This window comes from Pelobates fuscus, chromosome 3, assembly GCF_036172605.1.
Source record: "Pelobates fuscus isolate aPelFus1 chromosome 3, aPelFus1.pri, whole genome shotgun sequence".
NCBI classification, from domain to species: Eukaryota; Metazoa; Chordata; class Amphibia; order Anura; family Pelobatidae; genus Pelobates; species Pelobates fuscus.
In genome coordinates, this window is record NC_086319.1 from 30,056,869 (window position 1) to 30,074,033 (window position 17,165).

General features: G+C 37.8%; 1 protein-coding gene across 2 annotated transcripts in view; it reads right to left on the reverse strand.

The window, feature by feature from the left end:
* MET (MET proto-oncogene, receptor tyrosine kinase) overlaps positions 1 to 17,165 on the reverse strand; it is a 130,623-nt gene that overhangs the window by 37,927 nt on the left and 75,531 nt on the right. For both annotated transcript variants that reach the window (XM_063446852.1, XM_063446851.1), the window contains exons 6-10: positions 15,199 to 15,359; positions 13,798 to 13,900; positions 13,552 to 13,688; positions 12,193 to 12,357; positions 9,264 to 9,363 (exon numbers count right to left, since the gene is read on the reverse strand). In XM_063446852.1, coding sequence (XP_063302922.1) covers positions 9,264 to 9,363; positions 12,193 to 12,357; positions 13,552 to 13,688; positions 13,798 to 13,900; positions 15,199 to 15,359 — 666 coding nt within the window. The remainder of the gene's footprint in view (positions 1 to 9,263; positions 9,364 to 12,192; positions 12,358 to 13,551; positions 13,689 to 13,797; positions 13,901 to 15,198; positions 15,360 to 17,165) is intronic.

Sequence of the window (17,165 nt, forward strand, 5' to 3'; positions counted from 1 at the left end):
AGGGTCCCCGAAAGGTGACAACAAGCCCCCTGTATTTTTTTTTAATCTACACTACTGTTACACCAGATATGAGTTGCACTGGTGTGACACTGTGCCCTGGCAGGCTCTGAAATGCACACGTGTGAAGGAAACTGACTGCTATTATTTCACAGTCAAATTTCTAGTTTTTTTTTTAATGTACACTACTGTTATACCAGATATGAGTTGCACTGGTGTGACACTGTGCCCTGGCAGGCCCTGAAACGCACACGTGTGAAAGAAACTGACTGCTATTATATTACAGTAAAACAAGTTTTTGTTTTTTTTAAATGCAAGCTATTGTGACACCAGATATGAGTGGTGGCACTGGGCAAGTGGGCACAGTATACGCTGTGAGCCTGACACACACGCTGGCAGGCAGGCAACTGCAATTAGATTACACAGAAGAAAAAAAAAGCAGACTGATGTTCTAGCCCTAAAAAGGGCTTTTTGGGGTGCTGTCCTTACAGCAGAGATCAGATGAGTCCTTCAGGACTGTAGTGGACACTGAATACACTAGCCTAGCTATCAATTTCCCTATTAAATCAGCAGCAGCTACACTGTCCCTCCTCTCACTAAGAATGCAGCTTCCGGGGGACGGGGCCTAGCTGTCATGGAGGAAAGACGCACTTTGTGTGAGCTCCCTCAATATCTCACTTTAAGCAGCTATCAACAAGCGAATTTCACCCCAGAAGGGGATGACCCAGCAATGTTGCTCCTACCTGACCGACCCGACATGCTTAATAGCGGTCAGCAACTCGACAGAGTCTTACTTACCTCCGCGTGGCAAGTGTAGCCTGGTGCTCACCGGGCGAGAGAGGCGGACAATCTCCCGATCCTGGGATGCCCAGTAGCAGCTACTCTAACGACAGGAGCTCCGTTACCCGCCCCCTCGGACCGGTGGGGGTTATTCCGGTCCACCCCTGAGAGGCTGTCTGGAGCTAATGGACGCACAGAGCACAGCCGCCCAGGCTGACATACTAATCTGCGACTCTCACAATATGGCGGCAGCCGCGTGTCCTCCTGGTACCAGCAAAGCATGGCAGGATATTGAGTCTAAGCTGGACAGACTCTTTAATCAATTTTGGAAGCAAATAACAAGCAGGAAGCCCCAACAAGCTCCACCACAGCTAAGCGAAGCAGTCCCCATTAAAATGCACCAACGGAAAAGGCGTCGAAGACGGGACCGGAGGCACAAACAGAAATGCAGAGCCTGTCCCACGTCAAGCACTCACCTCCACCTTAAGCCACCACAATCCTGCACTGGATGTGAAGCATCACCGGGACAGATCCGACCACCCGACAAAACAAGCTTCCACCACCTCAAGCCACGAACCCGGCACTCAGACAGAGACTTGCCTTTGTTGTTCCAGGTATCAGGGACTCCCAGGGTCTGCAGCTGGCGCCCAGAAGGGATCGGATGAGCACAAGCAGTAAACTGCAGCGTGCCAAGCATGTCCCACTATAGCCGATCCTCCACACCATGCCTTTGATCACATGAACTGCTCTCTGCACATTAACTAATCGTAAAGTAGCAAGCGTTTAAACATGTCATTATTTCACCTCCTAAAGAGTTTATTGTCGTAGTTCCTTACATGCCTTTACCTTAACCGTTCATGTATTATGTTATTCACTAGAAAAGAAAAAAAGGTGGAAGCTACAGGAAAGACACTCAAAAGATGGGGTTAACCCACAATGGACTACCAGGGTAGTAACAGGAAAGAGGAGACAAGCTATGAGTGCCCTTAGTGGATCAAGATATCATTAAAATTTAACTTTTAATAGTACGAAAAATATAAAAAACAATTGGAGGAAAAAATAAAAAATATTGAAAATAACTTTTAGTGAATTTACAGTAAGTGTAAATGTATGTACAGCAAAACAAAAGAAAATAACCAAAAAATAAGTGCTAATCAAAATCTGTAAGCTAGATGGTGAATACACGTATACCTATATTATAATGGTATATTTGTGCACATAGTATCGCGGCACATCTGCCCCAAATTGCAATGTGGGTGACATTCGATACTTCAAGTAGTGTGCAATTCGGAGAACACTGAATTGGGGTCTAATGGGCAGCTGCTGCCGAGTTTCTGCGCATGAATCAGTCCTGTGACCTATGTAAAGAGAGATCTTCAATCGCTGATAAAATGTCCAGCGTATTTGACAGGCCTGTTAAACGATCACAGTCAAGATGAGGATTAATCTTTCTAGTGATAAATCATAATTAAATGAAGTGCTGTACAAATATACACAGAAGATATGGTAGCTGTATGCAACTGATAGTCCAATAGCAATCAGTGTAACGTGTGAGCGACCAAATAGACAAAAACAATCAAACACTGAAAGTGCTGGTAATCAAACCTGTGACCTATGCAGAGAAAGACCTATACTCGCTGTTAAGATATCCAGCATACTTATTGACAGGTCTACAATGGTCACAGTGCAGATATGGTTCCTTCTTTAAAGTGATAAATTATACATAAATGAGGTGCTAAACAAATGTACACTAAAGATATAGCTACATTAGATACATAAAAACACAGAGGACCTGTTCATAAGTTTTCAGGATACCTCTGGTATAAGTAACTTGCAACAAAATAAAGTTGCAGTTAGCTTGCAACAAGACAAAGTTGCAGTTTTGTAGTGATAAATTATACATAAATGAGGTGCTGTACAAATATACACTAAAGATATAGCTACATTAGATACATAAAAACACAGAGGACCTGTTCATAAGTTTTCAGGATACCTCTGGTATAAGTAACTTGCAACAAAACAAAGTTGCAGTTAGCTTGCAACAAGACAAAGTTGCAGTAAGAACTGAAATAGTAACAGTAATGATTTACTTGGTAAACGGAGTGGAATGTTGCCACCAACTGCATATGAGAAATGGAGCTAAAATAGCCCAAACTAAACCACAATAACTGTTATAGCCAGCAGACACAGAGGGAGGGGGTAGTATCACAATCGAATGTGTACTGAAGGTGAAAGAATAATGCACAATGGCATAGATCTACCCCACAATATAGTCTGCACCAGTCATAACAGGAGTGGTGAACAGGATCCTTCAGAGAGTGCAGTCATGTTGATCTAAGGACCACACACTGAGCTGTTGCACTGAATCCAATGGCCCCTGACGCGCGCGTTTCGTCACAACTCATCAGATGAGTTGTGGTTTAGTTTGGGCTATTTTAGCTCCATTTCTCATATGCAGTTGGTGGCAACATTCCACTCCGTTTACCAAGTAAATCATTACTGTTACTATTTCAGTTCTTACTGCAACTTTGTCTTGTTGCAAGCTAACTGCAACTTTGTTTTGTTGCAAGTTACTTATACCAGAGGTATCCTGAAAACTTATGAACAGGTCCTCTGTGTTTTTATGTATCTAATGTAGCTATATCTTTAGTGTATATTTGTACAGCACCTCATTTATGTATAATTTATCACTACAAAACTGCAACTTTGTCTTGTTGCAAGCTAACTGCAACTTTATTTTGTTGCAAGTTACTTATACCAGAGGTATCCTGAAAACTTATGAACAGGTCCTCTGTGTTTTTATGTATCTAATGTAGCTATATCTTTAGTGTACATTTGTTTAGCACCTCATTTATGTATAATTTATCACTTTAAAGAAGGAACCATATCTGCACTGTGACCATTGTAGACCTGTCAATAAGTATGCTGGATATCTTAACAGCGAGTATAGGTCTTTCTCTGCATAGGTCACAGGTTTGATTACCAGCACTTTCAGTGTTTGATTGTTTTTGTCTATTTGGTCGCTCACACGTTACACTGATTGCTATTGGACTATCAGTTGCATACAGCTACCATATCTTCTGTGTATATTTGTACAGCACTTCATTTAATTATGATTTATCACTAGAAAGATTAATCCTCATCTTGACTGTGATCGTTTAACAGGCCTGTCAAATACGCTGGACATTTTATCAGCGATTGAAGATCTCTCTTTACATAGGTCACAGGGCTGATTCATGCGCAGAAACTCGGCAGCAGCTGCCCATTAGACCCCAATTCAGTGTTCTCCGAATTGCACACTACTTGAAGTATCGAATGACACCCACATTGCAATTTGGGGCAGATGTGCCGCGATACTATGTGCACAAATATACCATTATAATATAGGTATACGTGTATTCACCATCTAGCTTACAGATTATGTTATTCACTAGTCTCATCTCATGGGGCGACTCACACTTGATTTATAACTAGTGGTGGAGCTGCTGATATAAATACACAGTTGATAATGTGCAAGCTACACCCTAAACATGACAGCCATCTTTCACAACAATGTACTGCTATATACTCATACCCTCAGTGCAACTAGCCATGATATACGCACGTTCAGCCTAGCATGCTCAAATATAACACACTTCTGTCTAAGAAAAAAAAATAATAATAATTATACAAAAAAAAAGAATGCAGCTTCCGAATGAAACTAAAATGGATGCTGTCCAGGAGGTGGGAGCGTCTGGGAGGGAGGGTCGGCTGCTGATTGGCTGGAATGTGTCTGCTGACTGTGAGGTACAGGGTCAAAGTTTACTCAATGATAACGAATAGGGGGCGGACCGAACATCGCATATGTTCGCCATCCGTGGCGAACGCAAACAAGCTATGTTCGCCAGGAACTATTCGCCCGTGAACCGTTCGGGACATCACTACTTAGGGGTAAAAATCCCAAACTGCAAATTTAGGTGATTGAAAGTAAAACACATACATTTCCAGGAATTTACTTAAAGCACCACTATAGGCACCCAGACCACTTCAGCTCAATGAAGTGGTCTGGGTGCCAGGTCCATCTAGGGTTAACCCTGCAGCTGTAAACATAGCAGTTTCAGAGAAACTGCTATGTTTACATATGGGTTAATCCAGCCTCTAGTGGCTGTCTCATTGAAAGCCGCTAGAGGCGCTTCCGCGCTTCTCACTGTGATTTTCACAGTGAGAAGACGCCAGCGTCCATAGGAAAGCATTGAGCATGCGCATTCAGCCGATGATGTCCAAAGGAGGAGGAGAGTCCCCAGCGCCGAGGGAGCCCAGCGCTGGAGAAAGCTGAGTGATTTAACCCCTTCTTCCCCCTTCAGCCTGGCGGAAGGGGGGCCATGAGGGTGGGGGGGACCTATTAACACTTTAGTGCCAAGAAAACGAGTTTGTTTTCCTGGCACTACAGTGGTCTTTTAATGTCCATTATAACCACTCCCACATATTACAACTCCCAATTAGCTCAGCCTTCCAAAATCAAGTAACTGGGGTGCATGAGTTTGGCTATCCCTGCACGACAATCAGCTATCACCAAATTTGGGGTCAGATAATCCCTATGTGGTTATGGTCATGTGAGTGAAACTATTTGTTTCTTGAAATATCTCCAGGACTCTTACACAGCAAAAAAAGAATCAGCACATGTAATATTAATTTAAATGACATGCGTCTGTCATTGTTACATCTACTGTAGGGGTTGTTTCCACGCTTGTCAGTAAAAAGCAGCCACATAGCACTGTAAATATCAATAGATGATGCAATTCTGACAGATTTCCCTGGTTAATCCGGCTCGGAGCTCACATCTGCCTCCAATGATACCGACCACCAGTTAGCAATTACCATTTATCAAACTAAATAATTAATTGCCCTAGCAATACCATAAGACACAATAAAAGGTTTTATCTGTGAATGCGTACTTCACCTGGGATCATTTGAGCAAGCTACCCTAAATGGTTTATTGACTAAACAGCACATTGTAGTGACCAATAAGCCAGATTGCAAAAATGAAACAAACATTTTCCAACTCAGCTACAGTGGCAGCTTTTTTTAATCTGACATTCTAGAATGTTTTTTTTTTCAATTAATTATATTTTGCTGGTTGCTATACCCCTTAAAGTTACCACACGTGACTGTTACTTCCTGGTTATTTAGCTCAGTGGAGTTAAACTCAAGAGGAAGCAATTGCCCAGAACACCTGCCTTTCTCATTAAGCTGCATTGGGAAGTCTGTGATTGGACAGCCACAGAAAGTCTGGCTGGGTTAGAAGGGGAGGGCTTACAAAGGCTGCAGACAAGAAAACTGCAGCTTTTACAAACAGTTTTTAGGTATAGCCCCACTGAAATAATGATAAAGTAAATGCCAGCATGTTTCCATTTGGGTTATATCTACTAAAGATTGATTTTTATTTATTTTTGTGTATTTGGGTAGTGGTATGTCCTTTTAGATGTACTTAATGATCAAATGAATGTATTTTTCCCTATTCAAGAAGGTGTAAAGTTGAGAAAATCAGTGACTGCTTCTGAGCTGGTGGTGATTTTAACCATCTAGAACTGGGGTCCTCAAACTCCGGCCCCCCAGATGTTGCTGAACTACAACTCCCATGATTCTTTGAATTACATAGATAGCCAGAGAATCATGGGAGTTGTAGTTCAGCAACATCTGGGGGGGGGGGGGGGGGGGCGGAGTTTGAGGACCCCTGTTCTTGAATGTAAATCCGGTGTTATATAAGGTTTCTTGTCTCCTATTAATCTTAATTATAGACGGGAAAAAAATGGCAGCTATTAATTACCTATTGCAAATAGTGACATTCCGTAGCATGGAAACAATCATTTTACTGATTGCCAGCTTGTTGATAATTGATTGCAGCCAATATAAATGCAAGCCCAAACTTTTTAGTTAGGAATAGCCAGATGTGATGTGGATTAAACACATATTAGGACAACGTAGCAGAAATTTAAAAATGATCAGACTCAATTATTTTATCAGCTTGGAATTTTTTACCCTAAAATGATGTCTTGTTAATTCTCCCAAATTCCCAGTTAAATGAAAAAATATCTTCACCCACTAAACAAAGAGCTCTATAAATATAGGAGATATGAGATTTTAATTTGCATCACATGTGTTAGAAATATAGCGATAAGATATTTTTATTATCTTTTGTCCCAGCAAAAATATGTCCCCTGACTCAATTCCAAACATTTGGTAAGCATTCACTGTATTCGTAGTCCAATAATCTTCTTACAGTGAATTAGAGAGTATGCATGTCATAAATTATGTGGTTTTTGTATCAGTTCCAACTGAACAAGCGAGAAGACACCATCTCGGCAGAGCAGCATGCGAGAAGCCCTGAGATTTGCCAGATTCTAATTATATTATGCATTGCCTTATGAGAACTATGTTCCATAACTGGGACATGTTATTTTCATGCTACCAGCTTGATTTGTAGAAGCACTCAACCCAATTAGGAGACATTCGACATGTTCTGGAATGCATGTTATAAGAATAAATAACAAAAACATAGCTCGGATTGTTAAAAACAAAGAGTGAGCTATTCAGAGCATCTACAGTATCATAAGTTCACAGAATCATTTTTTTTTTTTTAGCCTGCGATGGCGTCATTAAAATGGATAAGTAAATGTTACTTAAATAAACTGTGCTAATTATATGTCTGCAGATTAGCATTTTACAGAACAAAGTTAGAACGAGGTGTGGGCTACTGAGAGCTCTGCAAAATATCTCCTATATTGCTATGGTTATTTGCAATTAATTTGGTAAATAATTATGAATGAGGAAAAACATATCTCATGGTCCTAGTATAGGAATTCTGGAGACTATTTCATAGCCCAACTCACCCATGACTGGCCCAGCCCCAAACGTGGCAACTGTGCTGGGAACATACTTTTTCCTTAATATACTTTGTGTGTGACTATGTCCCCTTTATTGTGCTTCTTGAGCCGATTAGTTGAGCCTGAATTCATTCATGGAACACATGATACCCCGAGGAACCACAATACACCAGTTATTTAAAGGAAAAGTCACAGAGAATTCAGAAATTCTGGGCAGTAAAGCTTCTGACAATTTTGAAATTTTAATTTCCCTTTATTATTTAAAAATGCTCTTGATTGAAAAAAATTAGGTTGTTGTTTTTTTTTTTACTTTTAAAATGGTACAATTTTTAATTTATAAAGAAATTCTTGTAAATTTCCAAACATTTAGGTTATCTATAAATATGGGACAGAAAGCCTCTGTGTGTAAAATGCATTGATTCATCTCAAATTGCTTGGAATAAGGCCCAGATTTTAAAGTTCCAGCCTGAACCAGTCACAGTGTTTGCAATACTCAAATATTTTTCTCCACTTGGATTTGTGTTTGCCCTGCCTCCATAACACTCTGATCTTGCTGGTTGGACAAATAGTTTCACAAATTGTCCATAACTGGAGCTGTTGCAAAGACTAATACAGCAATTTTATTTGAATTATCCCAAGGCATACTAAATAAACAAATAGCTAATAAAACCTAATTGAGTTTCTTTCAGCAAAAAGTGCTGTTTTTTAAAATTATTGTAGGCATTTGCCGCAATGTGCAGAGTACACTTTTATTTTTATATACTCTGTCACTATTTTTTAAAACTAGATGCACACAAGGTAACTATGTTTACCGTATTATCAAAGTCCATTGAATAACAATTATTTGTTACATTTAAGACAAGGTAATGTTTTAACATGTTGAACAATTTGTTCCTTGCGGTTCCATTAAAAAAAATTTTTTTTAACAGTATTTATTTGTATTACTCTAAAGTATTCCAGATCAACGCAAATCAAGCAAAAGCTAATTAAGGAGTTTAGTTAAGAATTCAAAGAAAAACCCTAACAGTTTTTATTTTATTTTAGGTATTAATCACAAAGTGTGCTGTTTACGGGTTTTATTATTTTATTATAAACTTTATCATTATTATTTTTTACAAAGTAGAAGCACACAAGATAACTTTGTTTAATGTATTAGCAAAGTCTATTGATTGACATGATTTTGCGAAATTTATGACAGCGGAATGTTGCAACAAGTTGAACAATTTGTTCCTTATTGTCACATTAAACACATTTTATTTGCTCACTTGGCACTCCCCAACATACCTTATCGGTGAGCAGATTTGTTTATGACTTGTCTACCTGAACCAGTAGGGAGTTGTTTATATATATATATACTATCATTTGCTACAAATAGGCACAGAAAAGCCTTGATATGATTGTCTGAGTCCTAGTTGTCTCTGAACTACAGCTCCCATGATGCTTTGCCATCCTAACAGCATCATGGGAGCTGCACTTTGACAACATCTGGGGATCTACATTTTGGGTACCTGAGAACTGGAGAAGTAAAACAAACAAGCTAAAGTGATGTGATCAGGCTCTAATTAAAATACATCTAATAATTCTAGATATAATATATAAATTATCAGAACACACAGGACTCACCACATTGTAGCTTATCGATGGTTTGGACAGCTGGATTCTCATCCGTGGTGTATTGACAGTGTTCAGGTTTATTCCTTGAGCTATAATTGAGCTCCCACCACTGTATAAACAAAACACACCCTTAGCTATCTTACAATCAGCTTTATACAGTACGTTTTATAAACATTTGCTGCACTAATCATGCATTAAATAAAACATTTCAATATGATTGCACACACGACCCATGATCTTGCCATCTCTGCCTGACAGTACCAGTCAGCAATAATATAGATTGTACGCTGTATTAGTTAAAGTAAAAATATGAAAAGTAACAGCGAGTTTTAGGGTTTTTACCAAACATTGACCAAGATTAGATTTCCATTATTCCATAGTGCATACAATATTTCTCCAACACTGGAAACCTACTAGGTTATTTTGCATAAAAAATTAACTTATTATCATTATTAAGATAATGAATGTACATAGTGATCTTATGACTCTTTTTGTTTCCATGGTGACCACTACTTTTAGAATTTTGCCCCACAATTGTTTTTTACATTTTACATTTTACTACTTTTTTATATTTTATCACTTTTAGAATTTGGAATTTTACTACTTTTATAATTTCGCCCCACAATTGTTTTTACATTTGACATTTTATTGCTTTTAGAATTTGGAATTTTACTGCTTTTAGAATTTCGCCCCACAAGTGTTTTTTCATTGTTTCAATTCTCTCCCCCAATTTGTCTATATTTGTGTGGGCAGCCACACAATCTGTTCGAAAGCAGAATTATTACACAATGCAAACAGCCACTGTGTTCATTAATCCTGTATAATCTTCAACATTTGGCAAAATACTTAATCACGTTAACTGAATTATGGGAATTCCATCTAAAACAATCTCAATCTACCTCAAACACGCTGCATACTTCGTTCTAGTGAAAAAGAACATCTTATCTCAAACTCCCCCTTATTAAATAACGCAGCAGAGCCCACTGCCTTGTTTCAATGAATTCATGTCTACATTGTATCTACATTCAATGATGATATCCCATCCCCCAATTTTGATGTACTGCAGCAATATTCTCCGCAGTATGAAATAAAGGGGAAAAAAAAGAAAGTTTATTTAGATAAGGTTTATTTAGCAGTTAATTAGTGAGATTTAAATGTATACAATGGGTGACAAAACATCGCCTTATAAATTGCTATAGTTTCTTTTGCTAAACATTTAGAGATTAAATACAAAAACTAATTATTTTGACAAACTTATGTTCATCGGTCTTAATAAATTACAAATACGACTATCCTAAAAAAAATAGTCCCATATTTTGCTAAGGGTGTCTAAAAAGGAGTAAGCCAGGTAAGTCCATGCACTTCGATTAATAAAGATAATATATTATTGCATAGAATGTGTGCTTCTAACACCTGTGCTTTCCTACAGAATAAAGGATTGTAGGTGGTATGTAATATATTGAATCACTTATATAATCAATATGTTTCTACCTATCACCCTAATCTTCCTCGCCCTCCAATTCATGGAATAAATGCCACACATAGGATTCTAATGAGAGTTAGGGACACCTAAGAATTCCGTGTGTAAGGGTTCTAGAGATCTAAATGCATTCCTGATTCTAGGTGGTCCTGTAAGGTCCCCCTTGTTACTTGGACCTTCCAAATTTCCTGTGCTACTTTTTTACTGCCGATATGTCAGATCCCACCTGGTTAAAAACATATTTAATCAACCAGTCAGTAAAATACGTCTTCCTGACCAACAGCTAACATCAGGAAAGGAGGAACCATCCAGCCAGCAGCCATTATGTATCCCGGTTACATCATTCATCCATCTATCTATCAGAAGAAATTCTGGATAGCTAAGTAGATAACAAGGGTCTTATCCCTTAACACAGTGTAATACACCTGTCATTCCACATTCCATGATATCTGTAATTAAGAGTATAGGGTAGGGGAGTTATATCTGGTAAGAATACTATATGGATTCAGGATAACAACGTGAAAATGTACATCTGTGTTAAATGACCTTTACCTTGTCACAAAGCTACCTTAAAGCGGATCTGTCACTTTTCAATATTTCATCACAATTTATACTTTATGAAATAATGATCCTACAGTTCCAACACAATCCAAACATACCATGACAAGCCTTAGGTTGAGCAAAGCTGACAAATTGCAAATCTCCGATGTCAACTTTTGTCCGATCCCAGCGGCTGTTACATGTGACGGCTGAGGGATTCAGTCATTGCTCCATCAAAGCTCGCACAGGATTCTCCATAGACCTCGACAATGTATTCATGCGCATTCCAAAGTTTACTGATGCGGCTCCTGGCAAATGCAGCACCAGGAGCTGAGGAGGACCAGCAGGAAGATGATGGCGGCAGCTGGGCGGACATCTTTAGGGGAAGGTAAAATGTACCTTCTCCTGCACCCTGCAACCACTGGGCTCATATCAGATCTGTCACTTTCAGGCATATTTACAAAATATGAACAGACCCCTGAAAGTGACAAATTCACTTTAAGGCTCAAATGGGGTATTTTTTCCACATTATTAGTTACCATCTGTTACCATAAATTGATCAGTAAACCATCCTGATTAAACAGAGATTGCAGAACCTACTAGGCTCATACTGTGGCATATTCTTTCCTAGACAAAAACCCCATACTAACATCACCAATATCACACGTCTGACTTTGAGAGATAATAGTGTTATCAATAATGCATTGTGATTTTTATTGATTTACAGTTGGAACTAAAACCTTAGACATTAGTATGCCTATTGTACAGGGCTGTGAAACATGCTATGAGTTAATAAATAAAATTAAAACAACAATAATTATGTAGAATAATTAGAAACCCAGAGTTGTATTAGTAAGAATAACATGTTTTGGATAACTTCTTAAAAAATTCTACATTACTTAAAAACTGATCGTATACCTGAGAAAAGACTTTGCAGGGTAAATTTTCAAAATGATGGGATCGTCTTTATATGTAAACTTGATACTTGCTTCACGATTGGCATTGTCGATATTCAGTATGACACGATATGAGGCAGCTGTGCTCTGCCTTGGTGTATAGCACTCGATTACTGTACTAGAAACACTGTTAAAGAGATAACACAATATCACAATCACAGGTACATTAACATTAAAGGAACACTATAGTCACCTAAATTACTTTAGCTAAATAAAGCAGTTTTAGTGTATAGATCATTCCCCTGCAATTTCACTGCTCAATTCACTGTCATTTAGGAGTTAAATCACTTTGTTTCTGTTTATGCAGCGCTAGCCACACCTCCCCTGGCTATGATTGACAGAGCCTGCATGGAAAAAAAAACTGGTTTCACTATGAAACAGATGTAATTTAAGAAAATCTTAATTAATCTTAATTAAACAGGAAGTGTTTATGGAAGGCTGTGCAAGTCACATGCAGGGAGGCGTGACTAGGGTTCATAAACAAAGGGATTTAACTCCTAAATGGCAGAGGATTGAGCAGTGAGGCTGCAGGGGCATGTTCTATACACCAAAACTGCTTCATTAAGCTAAAGTTGTTAAGGTGACTATAGTGTCCCTTTAAAAATTATAACTTTACATATAATATTATAGCCATATTTTTATATTCTGATCTCCGACTTGTTAAAAATAATATAAGTGGAAGAGACAGGATAGTAGAGAAAAAAATAATAAAAATTGATGGTAGGAATGCTCACGTGGATTGTGAGACAAAAATCAGGGTATTAAAAGGATGGGTATAGAATGGAGAAAGCAACATGAAGCAAGCTGTAAGTAGATTAGGACAAGGGGTGGTAGTGGTGAAAAGTAGAATCTAAATTGACAAGAAAACTGATTACTGAGAATGTTGGTCTGAACAGAGGAGACCAAGAAGAGCAGGGGATTAAGCAAGTTGGAAGAGATGGAAGGACAAGGATATAGGTTTGAGAGTTGAAAATTGAGACAGAAAAATAAGTGAGGCAAAGCATTGGCATGGGAAAAGACTGAGGATCCAATAGGGCAAGTAGGTAGGTCATGGGTTAGAAAGGAGGCAATGTAACATTAAGGAAAGAAAGAGAGAAAGAGAGAAAGAGAGAGAGGTCCAGTGTAGCGGCACATGATGGGAAATGAGTCAAAAGCTGCAATGGACTGAAACAGAACAAAGACAGGAATTTACAGAATAGAGCAAGGGAAATATACCCGAAGGAAGAATCATTTTGAAAAATGAATGAAAAAGAAAACGCGTGGATGAAGTTTCTTTTGAATATTTTATGGCATAACAATATATATGAATATACGAATTTACCTTTTGATGGTACACTTTTCTTGTCCGATATAAACATTCTGAACTGCCCCGCTATTTAAATAATGACCTTTCACGGTAAGCAAGGTTTTCCCTGATTTTGGGCCATAAATTGGTGTAATGTTTGTAATTCCAGGATCCTATGAAAACAAAGCTGGTTTATTATAATACTAGAAATATTTACATATAATGTAGCTTAATTTGTCTTCTAGATATTAAATACAATTTTCATAAACTCCCATTACTTACCACATATGAAAAAATGCTGAATATTTCAGTCTGTTTTCCGTTCGAAACACTACTGCTTATGTTAAAAATAGTCTTGGGAACTGTGCCAGGTTTACACACCAACCTAAAATATAAAAATATAAATCACTATATTTATCATACACTTGGCAAAATGTTATTAAAGGGACACTATAGTTACCTAAACAACTTTGACTGAATGAAGCAGTTTTGGTGTATAGATCATGCCCCTGCAGTCTCACTGCTCAATTCTCTGCCATTTAGGAGTTAAATCACTTTGTTTATGTTGCTCTAGTCCTACCTCTATGCATGTGACTTACACAGCCTTCTTAAACACTTCCTGTAAGAGTCATCTAATGTTTGCACTTCCTTTATTGCAAATCCTGTCTAATTTATAATATCCTATTTTTGCACTGTTAATGGCTTGCTAGACCTGCATGAGCCTCCTGTGTGTAATTAAAGTTAATTTTACAAAGCAGGAGATACAAACTTTTATAGTAAATTACATCTGACTAAAAATGAAACCATTTTGTTTTCATGCAGACTGTGTCATTCACAGCCAGGGGAGGTGTGTCTAGGGATGCATAAACAGAAACAAATGTAATTTAACTCCTGAATGGCAGTGAATTGAGCAGTGAGACTGCTGGGGCATGATCTATACACAAAAACTGCTTAATTAAGCTAAAGATGATTTGGTGCATATAGTGTCCCTTTAAAGACTAAGAAACTTAGATTGATCAACTTCAACCTTTCACAAAGCTATATTCCTGCTTTCGAGCAAAATCCCATCACTGAACAATTTTCAGGTGAGTCTTATAAATGGGATGACACAATCTTTCTTGTACTAACCTGGCAATGATATTTCTTGATGATACATAAACTCATGGTACTTCAACATTACAAGAATGTGCATGCGCTTACACACACCACACATTCACAAACACACTAGTATTACATGCAACTTCTTTGATCTCATCTAGCAAGCCTTAAAAAATAAAAGGAGTATAATTTTCCAATGTCAAACATCATTAAAGGGACACTATTGCGTAAGAAACCTGTATTCCTAACACAATAGTGTCCCTGTCTTAAGGTTAATTCAGGTCCCCCCAAGTGGACGAACCTCTAGTGGCTGTTTGGAAGGCAGCCACTAGAGGTGTATTTAACACTCCAGGATTGAGAGGGACACTGCACCCAGACCACTTCACTGAGATGGAATGGTCTGGGTGACTTTGGCGGTCCTTTAAAAGATGACAGCTCAGAGCTATTGGTATTTGAGCAATTTAAGGGATACTGTAAGCACCATCACCTCTACAGAAGTTAAAAATCTAGTTAAAAATCTAACAGTAAATGTATGAATTATAAAATATGCACAATTTGAAGAAAAAAAAAATAGTAATATCTTACTTGTTTACATTACTGGATCTTCCATCAATTTTACAATTCTTTTCACCAATAGTGACAACCGTATTTTTGAAGTCATAATTGTTATTTCTGTTCAGAACAAAATCTCGACCACATATCGTTAACTGTGTCGCACCGTCCAAGGGAGCAGAAGCTGGGAAAATCTGTATAAAAACAGCAACAGGTGATATTTCATTGATATGATATCAATTTAATCTTGTTCAATGTACTGCTCCCTCCTAAACACCTACATACATGAATCAAATAATTTCACGAAACATCATAGGTCAGAGCATCCACACGCGCTCAGGACGCCATCTGTAACTAAGGCCGCTTTGTGTTATATAAGTCATGTAAAAAAAAATACTAAAATCCGAATCGAATCTTAGTCGTTTTTTTGTGCCAATCTTGCCAACCCAAAAGTAATGTCCAATACATGAGAACATCACACAAATCTATAGAAACATAACTTTACCAAACTCAGACTTACGCAAGTTTAATTTATAATGTATATAGCAAAATGGTATACCTTTTGCCTCATATTTCCTTTTGCTGTCATGTAGATACCATAAATTAAGTACACTATAGAGACATGGCCGTTATAAAAACAACAAAACAAAAAATAATTTTTAATCAATGTATGTGTTTATGTTTTTTGTACTTTGGTACATTAAGAATGAATCTGGATTTGTCTATAGAAATGCAATAGCCTAACACTATTATTATATGAATTGTATGTACATGTGATGTATTGTTTGTATATTGGCAAGAGTAGTGAACGTAAACTGCAGGGGTTGGAAGTGGTCTAAAGCTGGAATTGCTAAGTTATGAATAGGCAATATTCCATTTTCGTATAGATTATTCAGCACACGCAGGGAGCAGTCATTCTGCCGAGGAACCCTGTGTTTACCTCCTATTCTTTCGATAATAAAAAATATCTAAATATTCCTTGCAGCTTAGTGACAATTATGAAAGGAAAAGGCTTTTTTTTGTATATTGTAAATTGTGCTAAAATCATAACAATGGTGGGAAAAATAGAACTGTAGGTATATGACTTTTGTAAAACATTGCCAATGAAAGTAATTAACAACTTTGTGTCTGATATTTATCCAGTTCTCTAACAATCGACTTGAAATCACAGCCAAGTAAAACAAGATCCTACAGATTCCTTACAGGAGTTTCTTACCGGTTTCATTATTAATATCCTGGTAGGTTATAACGCTTCTAATATATTGCCCTAGTTCATTTAACCCAAGCCTTGTATAGAGTCACTAGGTTGTAACGCAGATAGAATATTAAGGATAAGGAAAATCAAAAATGCTTAATGAAGCAGTTTTGGTGTGTAGATTGTGCCCCTACCATCTCACTGATCAATTCTCTGCCATTTAAGAGTTAAATAACTTTGCTTATTCTGCCCTAGCCACACATCTCCTGTCTGAGCTTCCCTACACTAGCTTCCCTTGTGCACAATGTGTTTAAATTTAGAATTTCTTATCTCATGTTAATAGTCTGCTACAGCCTGCAGTAGCCCCACGTGATTGCGTAAAGTTCCATTAACAGAGCAGGATCATAGAGCTTCTACAGTAAACACACTGTTCTGTAAGATCTGATTGAAAATGAAATCCTTTTTTTTCATGGAGGCTGTGTTGAGTCACAGCCAAGAGAGCTGTAGCTAGGGCTGCATTACAATAAAACAAAGGTGATTTAAAGGACCACTCCACAGCCATAAAGACCTTCTGCTTGCTTGAGTTTCCCTTGCTTCATGAGTGAGGAGTTTTTATTTGTTAGTCATTTGCAGTGTGGATTGTTCCTCTAGCTCCTAAACTGCAGATAATTAAGTGGTGAAACTGCTGTTTTATACACTAAAACAACTAAACTAAGGCAAATTTGTTTTGGTGCTTAGAGAATAGATTTAACAAAGGCTCAGGACATCAACAAATACATATAGCTATTTTTTTTATAAATATGGC